Consider the following 15,881-nt stretch of genomic DNA (forward strand, 5'->3'; position numbering starts at 1 on the left):
GAGAATTTCATCAATGAAATTCTCTCATTGAGCTCTAAGAAGATGCAGTGAGGATCCTCAAACTACAGACATGTAATTGGGGGATTTCTCACTGGGGAAAAGAAATATTGAACTAATCAAATATTATTATATAACTACTTTGCTTATGGACAGGATGACAGAGAGAGGAAGTATGTGTATGAGGGAGGGAAGGTATAAAGAATCTAAATTCTCATCCTCCAAAAAGTCAATATATAATATGAACAACATCAAAGCATCCCCCCCACCTTAGGTGATGTTCATGGGTTGTACATATAAGTTCTTTGAGTTTATGCCTACTAATTATGCTTCTTCTTCCCTGTACCTTTTCCCCTCTATTTCTCTCTTCCTACTCCCCACTGAAATCCCTCCATGTGATGTCCATTTCTCTGATTCTGTTCATGTTCTGGTTGTTTGCTTAGTTTTTGTTTTCATTGTTTTTCTTTTCTTTTAGGTTCATTTGTTGATAGTTGTGAGTTTGTCATTTTACTGTTCATAGTTTTGATCTTCCATTTCTAAGTCCCTTTAACATTTTATATAATAACTGCTTGGTGATGATGAACTCCTTTAACTTGGCCTTATCTGAGAAGCACTTTATCTGCCCTTCCATTCTAAATGACAGCTTTGCTGAACAGAGTAATCTTGGAAGTAGGTCCTTGCCTTTCAAAACTTGGAATACTTCTTTTCAGCCCCTTCTTGCCTGCAGGGTTTCTTTTGGGAAATCAGCTGATAGCCTTATGGGCACTCCTTTGTAGGTAACTATCTCCTTTCCTCTTGCTTCTTTCAGGATTCTCTCTTGATCTTTCACCTTGGGTAACTTAATGATGATGTCCCTTGGAGTATCCTCTTTGGATCCAACTTCTCTGGGACTCTCTGTTCTTCTTGGGCTTCCTGCAAGTCTATTTCCTTCACCAGATTGGGCAAGTTTTTCCTCATTATTTGTTCAAATAAGTTTTCAATTTCTTGCTCTTGTTCTTTTCCTTCTGGCACCCCTATAATTTGGATAATGGAACGTTTCAGGTTGTCCCACAGGTTTGTAAGACTCTCTTCACTTTTTAGAATTCTTGTTTCTTCATTCTGTTCCGGTTGCATGTTTATTTTTTCCTTCTGTTCCAAATCGTCGCTTTGAGTCCTGGTTTCCTTTCTGCCACTGTTAGTTCCCTGAATATTTTTCTTTATATCACTTTGGGTATCCTTCATTTGTTTTTTTTCATTTTTCGACCAAGCTCAAACAGTTCTGTGAGCATTTTGAGTACCAGGGCTTTAAATTCTTCATCAGGGAAGTTAGCTATCTCACCACTTAGTTCTCTCTCTGAGGTTTTGCTGTGTTCTTTCATTTGGGCCATATTTCTTTGTCTTGGTGCACCTGATAAGTTCTAAGGGGCAGGGCCTTAGGTATTCACCCAGGCAGGGCAACCTTCTTTGCTATGCTGCGGCACTGTTTCCCAAAGAGGAAACAGTGCAGCTATCCTGCTCCTCTCTAGTGCACTTTCCAACTGACTCTCATGTGAGACTGGGAGAAACTCCCACTGCAGCAACCGCTGTCCACAGTCAACTCCGAGTCTTAGTTTCACCTTCAGCCAGCTCCTCCTGCCCAGTCTGCCACCTTGCTGCAGTTTTTCTGAAGTGGGTCCATGTGTTCTGCTGCCTTACCAGTCTGGTTGTTCTGGATGATTTTTTCTTTAATTTTTTTGTTTTGGGAATACCATGCAGTTTGATTTTCTGGTGCTTTTGGTTGTTTATTGATTTTAAATTGGTTGTTATCATCCTTTTGGTTGTGGGAGGAAGTGAAGGGTTTCTACCTACGCCTCTATCTTGGCCGAACTCTCCTAGTTAGTATTTTAAAGATAATTTTATTTCCAAAAAGTAACTGAGGAAAAATCCAATATGGACAAAAATAGAAACAAAAAAGCAATCCCCAATTTATAAGCTTTGTTCTCATCTTTAAATATGGTTACCTATCAGGTGCCTCAGAATTGTGCAATGAAAAACATGTGTTGAATAAATGATCATATATTTTTAATATTCTTTCAGCTTTTTGATATATAACTGTATGCACACACAGAAATACACACATATACATATATGTGTGTGTATATATATATAAAATAAACATATAAATCCAAGAAAGACAATTTAAATGATACAAAAGGAAGGAGGTAAAAATCAAACCTCTCTGTCACCTCTGACCTCTATGATGTTAGCTACCCTTCAAGTAGCAAGGGAGACAGTTCTGCAAAGACGTTCCTAGGTATATATGAAGGCAGAACACGGGTATAGTTATGCAGCCACCAGGGGGACCTATTGTCAAATTATACTTTCGCAAAAACTCCACAGCAATATTTGATCCCACATGATCTAGAATCATACCACTTTCCATCAAGACAATCTATTTCCCTTTTTTGATCCTGAGTGTGACTTTGTGATAGCCTTGACGAATAAGATAGGGTGGAAGTGACATTATGTGACTTTCAAGGCCAGTTCAGAAAAGGCAACATGCCTACATCCTGACTCCCTCAAGGATGCTCGGCTTTGGAACAAAGTCACTGTGCTGTGAAGAAGCCAGGACACGTAAAGAGGCCATACGTAGCTGCTTAAGCCTCAGCTGAGATCTCAGATACCAGTTATGACTGTGAAAAAGCCTTCAAATGATTCTAGCCTTCAGCTGAGGCCCAACACATGAAACAGATATAATCCAGTCCTGTGTAAATCCTTGACTCACAGAATCTGAGGATAATAAACATGCCATTACATTTTGGGATAATGTGTTATGAAATCCTAATAAGTAGAACAGGCTAGTTTCCCCCCAATTCTTCCTTGTCACACAGGCTATGCTAAACAGCTGTCCTAAAGTAAAAATAAAGCCAAAAATTAGGAGAAAATCCTCATAGGATGGTGAATTCAATCCATGTAGAATGTATATTATACATTTTAAGGTACTTAATAGAGACATATTTTGGTGAAATGATGTCAAATTTAAGACATAAGGTAGACAACACACTTCATATGCTGGCTACAGTAAAATAAGTGGCTCTCCCAAAGCCAGAGTGGAAACTGAACTTGAAACTGATCCACCACTAATGAACTTACCTAATCCCTATATCCTCAAAAAGGAAAGAGAATGAAGAACTAATGAAGTTATATTAATTTCTTCACTCTATCATTCTCTCAGGAAAACACACAGAAAAAACTTTAATGATATAAGTACTAGAAAAAGAGCAAGCTTTGACAAAAATGAAAATTTCACCTGTGGTACAGATATTACAAATCATTACTTGGTAATCTTCGGAGGAAAGTGAGTGGTTCTCCTTTCCAGTGAAAACTGCTGGTGAACCAAGCAGCTGCCCACAATGGAGGTTTCTGAAATTCAATTTTATTTAATGGACTTAAGAGAACAAATATCAGAGGTTGAACTTCCCTATTAATTTGCAGGCTATCATATACCACTGCACAAGTTGCGAAATGCATAACCAGGGAGCCATTCAGCATAGATTAAAATATGTAGCATTTATACAAAAGTATGAAGCAACTCAAACACTCTGAATGACTTGGGTGCAAATACCGGGAAGAATAAATGTATTATATACCCAACAATTAATTTCTCATATTATTCCTGTTAAGCTTATTTTTTCAACCACAATTTATATTCAGTATCATTCTGCACAAGTTTCAGATGTACACAAAGTGGCCAGAAAATTACGCACTCTACAGAGTGGTCCTCCTGCTGCCCCAAGCACCCACCTGGCCCATACACTACTATACTGACTATATTCTCCATTCTGCAACTTGCATTTTTGTGGCTATTCTGCAACTACCAATTTGTACTGCTTTATCCCTTCACCTTTTTTTCACCCAGCCCTATGAACATCCCCCCCTGACAGCTGTTAGTTTGTTCTCTGTAGCTATGAGTCTGTTTCTATTTTGCTTGTTTATTTTGTTCATTAGATTTCACATGTAATTGAAATCATATCATATTTGTCTTTCTCTGACTGGCATATTTCACTTAGCATAATACCCTCTAGGTCCACCCATGCTGTTGGGAAAGGTAAGGTTTTCTTCTCTTTTACTGCCAAGTAGTAATCCATTGTTTAAATGTACCACAGCTTTTTGTCCACTCATCTGTTAATGGGCCCTCGGGTTGCTTCCGAATCTTGGCTACTGTAAATAACATAGCAAGTGCCTATATTCTTTCAAATTAGTGTTTCAAGTTTCTTTGTGCATACTCCTAGAAGTGGAACCACTGGATCATAAGTACAATTCCATTTTTAATTTTTTTGAGGAACCTCCACACTGTTTTCCATAGTGGTTGCAACAATCTACATTTTTGATGACCTGAAGTAACGATAGAGAAGGTTTCTAAATACCTTAGGGGCTATCATTCTAGTAATGTACTCTATTAGAACTGCTTTTTAAATATATAAACATATGTAAAATATATTAAATACATGTCTTCAAAAAAGAGTAATTAGCACATTGGCTACTACATTAAAAATTAAAACACTATTTTTTTAATACTTAGCAGAGAACATTTTTTCATTGCTTTTTGAGACAGAAGAATGAGACAGAAGAATGAAGGAGTCAAAAGAGGAGGAGAGGGGGGAGGGGGAGAGGCAGAGAGAGAGAGAGAGAGAGACATCAATGTAACAGAAACATCCATTGGCAGCCTCTTGGAGGCTCTCCAACAGTGATCAAACCAGCAACCTTTCAGTGTACAGGATGATGCTCCAACCAAAGAGCCACACTGACCAGGGCAAAAATAAAATATACTATTATAAATTAAAGTACCCAAAAGAAAAATTATGTTAGATGAGAAGCATAAAAAAGTCCTCCCACAGCCCTGGCTGGTACAGCTCCCTCATGTGAGCCAACCCTCATGTGAACCAAAAGGTCGCTGGTTCGATTCCTGGCAGGGCACCAGCTGGGGGTGTGCTAGAGGCAACCAACCAATTGATATATCTTGCACATTAAAGTTTTTCTCACACACTGATGTTTGTCTCCCATTCTTTGTCCCTCCCTTTACCTCTCTGAAAATAAATAAGAAAAAAATCCTTCTACAGAATTTTGAAACAAATACAGAACTGTACATTAAAATAAAAACTAAATATTAACTAATTAAATAAACATTAACTAACATTAAATTAAAGCAAGAATTATTAAATGCCCCCAAAAGAAGGCTAAAGAGTCAATAAGGGGAAAAAGGCTCATTTTTTTCTATCAGTTCTCTAACACATGAGCGTTTCCATTAACCAGAAATTTTTATAAAACAGGAATTTCCTACTTTGACTATTGTCTCTGTTTGGCAACCAACTATCTATTAATAAATGACAAAATATAAAAAATTAAAATGTTAACTTTTTGGAAAAGCACGTTAGTTGGGTATGTTGGATAATAACCTTAAAGGTACTACTCTGCATTCCCTTTTCCAATGTAAAATTGCTTGCAATTGGGGATAAAAGAGATAAAATTAGTGATCCTGCTATACAGTATACCCACATATAAAATTTTAAGCTATAAAACTGGTAAACAATGCATATTTTCTTCTTCTAACTTTGAGATATAAATAACATAAGTTATATAAATTTAAGATTATTTCACTTAGCATAATGCCAAGGTCCATCTATTCTGTCGCAAATGGCAGGATTTCAGAAGATTAATAACCTATTACTTAAAGATTTCAGAGTATAGAATTGAAGCCCTCTCCCACACCCATTCACGGGGGATACTGTTCCAAGACCTCTGGTTACCTAAAACCAAAGACAGTACCAAGCTCTGTATATACATGTTCTTTCCTATCTATACATACCTATGACAGAAGTTTATAAATTGGGCACAGTTAAGAGATGAACACCACTAACAATAAAACAGAACGATTATAACAATATACTGTAGTAAAAGTTAAGTGAATGTGGTCCTTCTCACTCTATATGATAACCAAGAAAACTAAGGGACTGACAGGTGGGTAGCGTACACAGTGTGGATTATGCTGGACAAAGGGATGATTCATGTCCCGAGTGGACCGGAGAGATGGTGTGAGATTTCATCATGATACTGAGAATGACATGTAATTTAAAACTTATGCATTAGTTATTTCTGGAATTTTCCATTGAATATTTTTGGAGCACAGTTGACCAAAACAACAACAACAAAAAGCAAAATCGCGGATAAGGGAAAACTACTGTATCTGGGGAATACAAAAGAAACCTTACAAAGAAGTTATCTTGGAGATGCAGATATGAGGAATGAGGAACTCCAGTTTGAATATGAACTACATATTAGTTACTATTAAATTCATAATATTCAATTTTGGTGTATGATAATGGTATTGTGGTAATTTATAAAACTCTTAGGCTGCTGAAGTGCTCCCAGGTGAAATGTACCACTGTCAAAAATTTCAGAATAATCAAAGAGAGAAAAAGAAAGGAAGTGTACAAAAAGCTAGTAATGGGTCAATCTAGGTAAAGTAGATATGTGTGTATTCATTATACTACTCTTCACCTTTTCTGTTAGGCTGAAATTTATTTTATTGTTATTTTTAATCTTCACCCAAAGATACGTTCTCATTCATTTTAGACAGAGAAAAAGGGAGAGAGATATAGAGAAATATCAATGTGAGAAACACTGGCCTCCCATACAAGGCCTGACTGGGGATTGAACCTGCAACCTAGACACATGTATGTCCTATCAGGGATTGGACTCACACCGTTTGGTGTACAAGACCACACTCCAACCAAATGAGACACCTGGCCAGGGTGGCCTGAAATTTTAAACAAAAAACAGGAATACAACTGTATATGTCAAGACATGCCCAAGAACATTCACCAGCAACATTACTGATAAGAGCCCAAAGTGCAAACAATCCAAATATTCAGCAACAGCATATTTGATATGGTAATAAATAGACAAGTAAATAATAGTACATAATTTATACTATATAAATACTATATACTACATATATAACATATAGTATATGTGAGACATATACTATATAGAGAACATAACAAAGAGTGCTATAGAGCAATGAAAATGCACCAACTACTGTCAACATATCACATGAATGAAACTCACAAATGATGAGCAAATAAAGCAATACACAAATAAAGATGAATATTTGATAAATAAATATTTCACATAAGACTCAGATAAAATCAGGGCTGTCATTTCTCTTTGTTCAGCAAAGGTTTTACTGACAGACAGTTTAAGTAAGATTAAAATGAAAATGTATAAGTTATTTAGGAGAACAAATTCCTTTCAAGCATCCTCAAGCACACTTATAAAATGTGTTATTGATCAGCTCCACTAACTAATCATAATGCACTGATCTGTCAGCTTTCTTAAAGTCCCAGTTTCTATTAGAACTTGCATTTGACAGTTACAAATCCACACTACAAAGACTCTTCTTCACTGAATAAGGATTTTAAACTGTACTATAAATAAATAATTTTAATTTTAAAATATAACCTGAATTCAGATTTATAACCAGAGATCATTTTAAAAAGAGACATAAAATACTTACGTTAACTTTGAAAGCTTGCACGTTGTTATCCAGAAGAAGAATGTTGCAAACCACCTCTGTATGCTGTCTGTCTCGGGCCAACTCTGATGCTCGTACATTGTAGGTTCTGCCAGCAGGCAATCGGAAACGTGAGGTCATTACTGTCCACACAAGGTCTAATTTGGAAAAAAATTCACTAAATAAAAGAATAGTTCAAGACACAAAGCAGTTTAAAACACAAATTTACTATGTCTTTTTCAACTAACACTTTGGTAAAAAGCAGTTTTAAATTTTTAAATAGCCAGGTACAAATTATAGGTATAAAAAGATACTCTGTGTGTGTGTTATCTAAACCAGGGATTGTCAAACTTTTGGGCATCTCTGGGTCACACTGGAAGAAGAGTTGTCTTGGGCCACACATTAAGAACACAAACACTAACAAAACCTGATGAGCAAAAAAAAAAGGTCCATGCATAATTTTTGCTATATCCACCACGACAGATAGACAGAACAGTCCTCACATTAATAACCCTCATTATTGCAGTGGCCCTTTCAACAATCTTTTAAAATCATCAAACCAGTCCCAAGTTTGTAATCACTAATATAGAAAATGTACATATCTAGGTAATAAAATGTTACTGATTTTTTATATTTTATTATAAAAATCAAAGAAAAGAGGGCATCATAAAACTAGTAGGATATTTGACATTGTATTCGAGAAACCAGTGCATCAATACCTGGTTTGATAGTAGTTGGAATTCTCAGAGAGTTCTCAAGGTGCTCATCAGATATTTTGGTTCTAATTTTACTCTTAATATGTTTCATTCTTGAAAATAATTGCTTGCCGAGTGTAGGTGCTGCCTAATAGTGATGGCATGAATAGGGCATGATTGTGAAGCAAGGGATATTTGTCTCAGGGAAGACAGGATATATAAAAATCCAGTAAAGGGACACAATCAAATTTTTCTTTAAAGTGAATGTCAGACGGCAGCTCCATGCATTCCACTTGAAAATTGGCAGGTAACATATTCATGTCAACTGAAAATGGGAGTTGGAAATATAGCAAAATATTGAGTATTTTCCTGTAAGTGTTGAAATCTGCTTTCAAATTCTTGTTATCAAATCAAATAGCAATGCTGCACATTTTTCATTGTTCACAGGAGTGCGGTTAGCCAATGTGTCAAAATGCATAACACTGTCTGCCTTAATTTTAGCTTGCCATAATTTCAGTTTCATTTGAAATGCTGTTATTATTTGAAACATGATATTAATAACTTGGTTTTCACCTTGAAGACACACGTTTAACTCATTTAAGTAACCAGTTAAATTCACTAAAAATACTAAATCTGTAAGCCAGTTTTCATGTCAAGTTCCAGCACAAATTTGTTTTTTAATACCATAAACAACTTGGTAACATGTCACACATCATGAAATCTTATCAATATTTGGTCTCAACTTAGTCACCTTACTTCCAAAAAGCAAATGAGGTTGCCGTAATCAGCATCAATACTTTTAAGGAACTCGCGATGGAACTAGCGATGATTCAATCCCTTGGCTCTTAGGAAACTCAGTCTTTTTTAAAAAATATATTTTATTGATTATGCTATTACAGTTGTCCCTTTCTCCCTTCACTCCCCTCTGCACTGCTCACCCCCTCCCACCCACATGCCCCCCATTTAGTTCATGTCCACGGGTTGTATATAGAGGAAGAGCAACAAGTGGACAAATTATTTGAACAAATAATAAAGGAGAACTTTCCCAATCTTGCAAAGGAAATAGACTTCCAGGAAGTCCAGGAAGCTCAGAGTGCCAAAAAAGTTGGGCCCAAGAGGAACACACCAAGAAAATTCAGTCTTGATGATGATTTGCATGACATTATCCATTTTTAAACCTTTTGTGCATAAATTTTCTTGAAGTACTATGCAACGATACTTCATCAAACATGAGTTTTGGGCAGTAATTGCATCATCTATTAATTTTATAAGCCCTTCCCTTTTACCTACCTTTGCTGGGACACTGTCAGTAACTATACCAGATATGTTGACAATGGACAAAGAAAATTGCTTTAACATTTTTTTAATGCTTCATATAAATCTCTTGATTTAGCTGTGCCTTTTAATGGCACTAAAGAAGCCATTTCTTCAGTGACATTATATTCATCATCAATACCTCCAATAAAAATGGCAAGTTTTGCCATATCTGCAGCATCAGTACTATTATCCATGCCAGAGAATAAAATTTAAAATTGGCAGCTTTACCCTCCAAACTTCTTTCAATAGATTTCCAATTTCTTCAGTTCACCTGGCTATAGCCTGGTGAGACAAACTGATCTTAGAGATATCCCCCTTTTTTCCAGGGCAAATTATATGTACCATGCTTTCTATACATTGCTTAATAAATTCACCATCAGTATATGATTATAATTTTTTTGCTGTTAAATATGATACCACATAGCTAGTTTTTACAATGGAACCTTCCCAAGTTGTAACTTTTTGAAAAAATTTTTATTGAGAAGATACTTTTTCAGTTCCACTATTTTGTCCTTATGACACAATCCTTCGTACGTACTGAATTTCACAGTATGTTTTTGCACATAGTGTCTTTTCAAATTATAGTCTTTGAAAACTCTTGGGAACTGCCCTGCCTGGTTCCAGGAATTTAACTGCCTCCCATGGCTAAGTGAGTGACCTCCAGAATGCTGGTCACAGGAGACAAAGCTTGTCTCTGGCAGCAAGCACTGCTTCTGCTTCTTCCCCTGCCCCCAAAGCATGGTCGGTGACCATGGCAGGTACTACTCCTCAGAGTGGGGCAACCTAGGACAGACATGATCACTTGGGAGGCCACCATGGAAGGACAAGGGGGGGGTGATGCAACAAAGAGGGAGCGATGGACCCTCCCCTCATCCCCCCCCATTGTGACATAGCCTGAGCCCCATTTCCGTCTGGGAGAAGCACTGCCTGGCTCTAATTAATCAACTTAAGCCTAAAAACCTATGATGGGGAAGGAGGTGCATCTGGTGCAGCCCTGTGCTGGAAAGGGCGGGTATTGGGGTAAATCAGGCATAATAAAAAATATGTAAAAATCCTGTGAAACCTGCTTTGTTTAGAATGCTCTCATTTAAATGATAAAAGTCCAAGCAAGAAGTTTGTTCCTCAAAGTTTTATGGTTCCTTAGCTATCTGACCCTGACTGAGAATAAGCCCTCAGTTCTTTGAATGCTACTTATTGTTTGATCCTTACCTGTATTCTTGTGCAAACGAACCCAATAAAATCCCCGTGAGCAGGGGGCTCTTGGCCCTTCCCCTTTGAGGGATCGGCCACCTTTCCTCCCCAAGCAGATCACATCATGTCTCAGTCATGTTTACTCTCATTTGTGGCACACGGGGGACTTGTGAGGATAGTCGCCCCCACAGAAAATTCATACAAATTCCCTACAAATTAAGCAGAGTGCCTTACTATTGCATCAACAAAAAAGTAGCCATCTGTCCATTTTTAACTGAACAATCTCCCTTCATCTATAATTTTTCTTTTTTGAATTCTTTTTTATCTTGAGATGTTGTAGAAGTCATGCTGGGATTAAAAAATAAGAATAGATAAGGGACTTTATTTACTTTTACTATGAAAATTAATTGACAGGAAAACAGAAAGCAAGGTTTGGACCCTTCCACAGCCCTCTCAGCTGCCAATACAAGGCAAGTGGGAAGGCCAATTGTAAAGCATGGCGGGTGATATGTGAGGCACCAAGGAGGTGTGGAAGTACCTTCAATAATCAAGTAAGAATGCTTACCTGACTTCTAAATAACATTAAATATCTAACATTGCAATGGTGGTTGAAATATTATTGATAATCGCTGCCTCGCTAAGTCACCACGAGCACATACAATGTCTGATAATGTCAATTCTACCGTCTGCACTTACCTTAAGAAGGTAAGACACAGGAAGCCAAACACTGCCATAAAACTGAAGCCACTCATGCGTTCAAATAGTGATAGCATGCGTACATTTATTTTACGTGACAATGCAACACACAATCACAAAGAAACCTCATGTTTTAAGTAAATATACGAGTTTGTATTGGGCCACATTCATAGCCACCCTGGACCATACATGACCAATGAACTGTGGGGTTGGACACCCCTAATCTGAACTAAAATTACAAACTACCTGGAAGATGAGCTTTATTTTTAACTTTTTCCACTAAAAAAACAAGACAAATTATTCAGGGAGTCATTCCAATTCAAAACATATAATTTTAGGAATAGCCAAAGGGTATAAAGAGAATATGCTACCTCAGGAAGTCAAACATTACTCAGTGGTGCAAGTATTAAAAAATACTGTAAGGTGGCAACAAGAGGAAATATTTAACTCTGAAGGTATCCTCCCTTTATTAAGCTTAATATTTAAGGGAAAATGGGAGTTCATTTTTAAACACAACAATAACCTTCATTTTTATCTATCCTCAAGTTCTAACTCATTCTAATATTAAGAACATAAAAACTTAAGGCTACGGATCTTTACTTTTTGATTTGTTACCTAAGAGGTTAAAAAGTATATTGCCTATGGAAAAACATACATCATAGTGGTATCAGCAACACTTGATGCTAAAAGACAACAAAGATATAGCTTCAAAGTCTGAAAGAAAATTATTTGAAACACAGAAGTACATACAAAAATAAAGTAGAATTCATGCTGTGGACCCTCAGAAAGAAGATACCTATTAAGAAGGGCTCCTAGCCATAGCTGATTTGGCTCAGCGGATTGAGCATCAGCCTGCAAATCAAAGGGCTGCCAGTCCAATTTCCAGTGAGGGCATATGCCTGGGTTGCCAATCAGGTCCCCAGTGCATGAAAGGCAACCACACATTGATGTTTCTCTCCCTCCCCCTCTCTCTAAATAAATAAATGAAAAAAATTTTTAAGGTTTTATTTATTTTTAGAGAAGGGAAGGGAGGGAGAAAGAGAGAGAGAGAGAAACATCAATGTGTGGTTGCCTCTTGAGTGGCCCCCACTGGGGACCTGACCCACAACCCAGGTACGTGCCCTGACTGGGAATCAAACCTGTGACCCTCTGGTTCACAGCCTGTGCTCAATCCACTGAGCTATGCCAGCCAAGGCTAAGTAAGTAAATGAAATTTAAAAAAAGAAAAGAAAAGAGGATTCCTGGTGGCTAACTGGGCTCAAATTTAAAAACAAAAACAGAGCCAAGCAGCCATCTCTACACAGGTTCTCTCACACAAACTGCACTTCAGGGAGAGAAGCCTGCACCGAACTGACTGCAGGGATTGTTGCTGCCATCTCAGCCAGCCTTATAAAGGAGTTCCTGCAATCCTACTTTAAGCAATAGGACTGAAAGACACTTTCCCAACTGGAGCTGCACAGTTCTAATAACCAGAGTGGAGCTCTAATAAGCTCCATTCTGACCAATCAGGCCAATGTCTTTTGGACCAATCAAACTGTAAGGATTTGGAGTCCTCATTTGCATAAGGCCAAACCAATCAGAGACCAGGGGCAGGGACTTCTGTCTATATAAGCTAGCTTCCCTCTGGCTCTGATAGCACACTTTCCCTTTCCACCCAAGACTGACTGCGTTTCTCCCACTAAACTGAAACATTGAAGATGCTTTGTCAAAGATCAGACCAGGAAGGAACAGAGGAAAGTTATCTAGCCAGAGAGGGGCCTGGCACCAGAGAGGGGCCCAACTAGTCCCAGGGCTACCTCATAGCCATGCTGTTTTCACAGCCATGCTGTATCACAATTGAGCTGCTTTGTGCTGAACAGTTTCCTTCTTCACCGCACCCTAAACTGGGGAGTCCTTGTTGATACTGTGTTGGTGCCAACAACCATTCATTAACAATGTGAAAAAATAAAGTTAGACTTTTTTTTTGAAGAATTTATTTATTTATTTTTAAAGAGGGGAAGGGAGAGAGAAAGAGAGAGAGAAACATCAATGTGACATTGCCTTTCACATGCCCCCCTACTGAGGACCTGGCCTGCAACTCAGGCACGTGCCCTAGACTGAGAATCAAACCAGAGACCCTTAGATTCGCAGACCAGCACTCAATCCACTGACTCACACCAGCCAGGACTAAAGCTAGACATTTTCAATCACTCAAGAATTCAAAGTTTAAAATCTATAAAACTTCCCTCTTAAAGGCAATTAGATAAAGAAACCTACATTACAAATATCAATATATAGAATTTAAAAATATGAATAAACAATAAGTAAAAAAAAAAAAAAACAATAAGTAGTAAGACATCTGAATGAGTAAACCAAAAAGTACTAAGAAATAGCAGTTAAAATCAGTGCTTTTCAATAACTGCAGTTGACATCATAGACTCTTTATATCAAAAGGATTCAAGCTAAGCCCTACCAGGGGTGGCTTGGCTGGCTGAAGCACCATCCTGTGCACTGAAAAGTCATGGGTTCAATTCCAGTCAGGGTACATACCTGTGTTGTGGGTTTGGTCCCTGGTCAAGGCACAGTATGGGAAGCAACTGATCAATGTTTCTCTCTCCCTCCAAAAATCAATAAATGTATCCTGCCTCCCCCAAAAAAAATGTTTAAAAAGAGGATTAAAGCTAAAAATAAAAGTCAATGTTACATAAGTATAAAAATTGTATAGAGAAAAACATCTTTAGCATATTGACAAAGTAGAGCTAGCCAAGTAAGATTCATCAATTAAAAGGGAGTGATTGGCCCTGGCTAGTGTGGCGCAGTGAATTGAGCACTGGCCCGAGAACCAAAAAGTAATCAAATCAATTCCTGGTGAGAGCACATGCCTGGGTTGTGCGCCATTCCCCCTTCTTGGGGGTGTGGAAGACCCCCAAGAAGCTTAATCAATGTTTTTCTCCCTTTCTCCCTCCTTTCCCCTTTCTAAAAAGTGGTGGTTTCTGGTTGGTCCCATATGTAAGGAGCTTTAAAGTCCCCAGTCCATCCTAACAAGTAAAAAGTAGATCAGGCTGAAAAACCAGCAACTCTTCTTAAAACCGTAAGAGAGAGGGCACAGCCTTGACCATGGTGGCTCAGTTGGTTGGGTGTCATCCCACTTGCTGGTTTGACTCCCAAACACACTTGAGAGTCCCACAGGCTGGGTGGGATAGGTAGCCACTATGAAACAACACCAGAGCACTCTGTTCTTCTCAACATGGCCTACTTACCCTCAGAAGAATCTAGTTAACAAGAGCTTAACTGGTCTGGGACAAGGAAAATACCCAACCTTATCCCACTCTAGCCATGTTGTCTACCTAAGTGGAGAGAAAAACAAAAGAAAAACATTTACATTCACAGTCCAAATGCATAGGTTCACTAAAATGCTGAGAGCTAATCATAGGACCAAAGAATGTTCCCCCTACCCCACTACTCACTACCACATTACTAAGGTCCTATTTATAGCAGTTCCTTTTTAGCAGGACACCATGCCTGCCTATCAAGAAAAATTTACAAAGCATATCAAAAGGCAAAAAACACACTGTGAACAGACAGATAAAGCATCAAACCCAGACATGGAAGGGATGTTGGAATTATTAGACAACAATAAATATGCTTAGATCTCTAATGGATAAGGTAGAAATGGCATGCATGAACAGATGGGCAATGCAAGCATACAGATGGAAACCCTAAGAATGAATCAAAAAAGAAACGTTACAGGTGAAAAAAACACCAAATATGAAGGATGCCTTTGACAGGCTTGTTAGTATATAAAACAAAGAATCTGAGCTAGAGAATATATTCATAGAATCCTCAAAAATGAAAAGAAAACAAAGACTGAAAAAAAAAAAGAACAATATCCAAAAACTGTGAGACAACTACAAAAGCTATAACATACATGTTATGGGAATACCAGAAAAGAAAAAAAGAACAAATATAATAATGACCAAGAATTTCCCCCAAATTAATACTGGACATCAAACCATAGATCTTGGAAGCTCAAAGAATGCCAAGAAGGAAAAATGCAAAATGACAAAAAAAAAAAAAAAAACCCCACGCCATATCATTTTCAAATATAATTACACCTAATTTCTTAATCATGCAAGCAAGAAAAGTAGAGTGAAATATTTAAAATATTGAGGTAAAAAAGCCTACCAACCTAAAATTCTGTATCCTGAAAAATTACCTTTCAAAAGAGAAATAAACATTTTTCTCAAAAAGAGGGAGGGAGAATTTGTTGCCAGTGGACTTGCCTTGCAAGATATTTTAAAAGAAGCTATTCCAAAAGAAAGAAAATATAGTTCAAAACTCACATCCATATAAAGGAGGAGCATCAAAGAAGGAATAAGTGAAAGTAAATTTAAAACTTTAAAAAATTATTAATTGATCAAACAGATAAACAGTACAGCACCCTCCACTTGGGCGTAGGGGAAGGGCTCAGGGAT

At 37.6% G+C, this 15,881-nt stretch overlaps 1 protein-coding gene across 3 annotated transcripts in view; it reads right to left on the reverse strand.

The window, feature by feature from the left end:
• PTPN4 (protein tyrosine phosphatase non-receptor type 4) overlaps nucleotides 1-15,881 on the reverse strand; it is a 310,447-nt gene that overhangs the window by 256,693 nt on the left and 37,873 nt on the right. For all 3 annotated transcript variants that reach the window (XM_053666547.1, XM_037146314.2, XM_037146329.2), the window contains exon 2: nucleotides 7,532-7,686. In XM_053666547.1, the coding sequence (XP_053522522.1) occupies nucleotides 7,532-7,669 (138 nt within the window). In that variant the 5' untranslated portion in view covers nucleotides 7,670-7,686. The remainder of the gene's footprint in view (nucleotides 1-7,531; nucleotides 7,687-15,881) is intronic.

This window comes from Artibeus jamaicensis, unplaced genomic scaffold, assembly GCF_021234435.1.
Source record: "Artibeus jamaicensis isolate MK-2021 breed Jamaican fruit bat unplaced genomic scaffold, CSHL_Jam_final contig_463, whole genome shotgun sequence".
NCBI classification, from domain to species: Eukaryota; Metazoa; Chordata; class Mammalia; order Chiroptera; family Phyllostomidae; genus Artibeus; species Artibeus jamaicensis.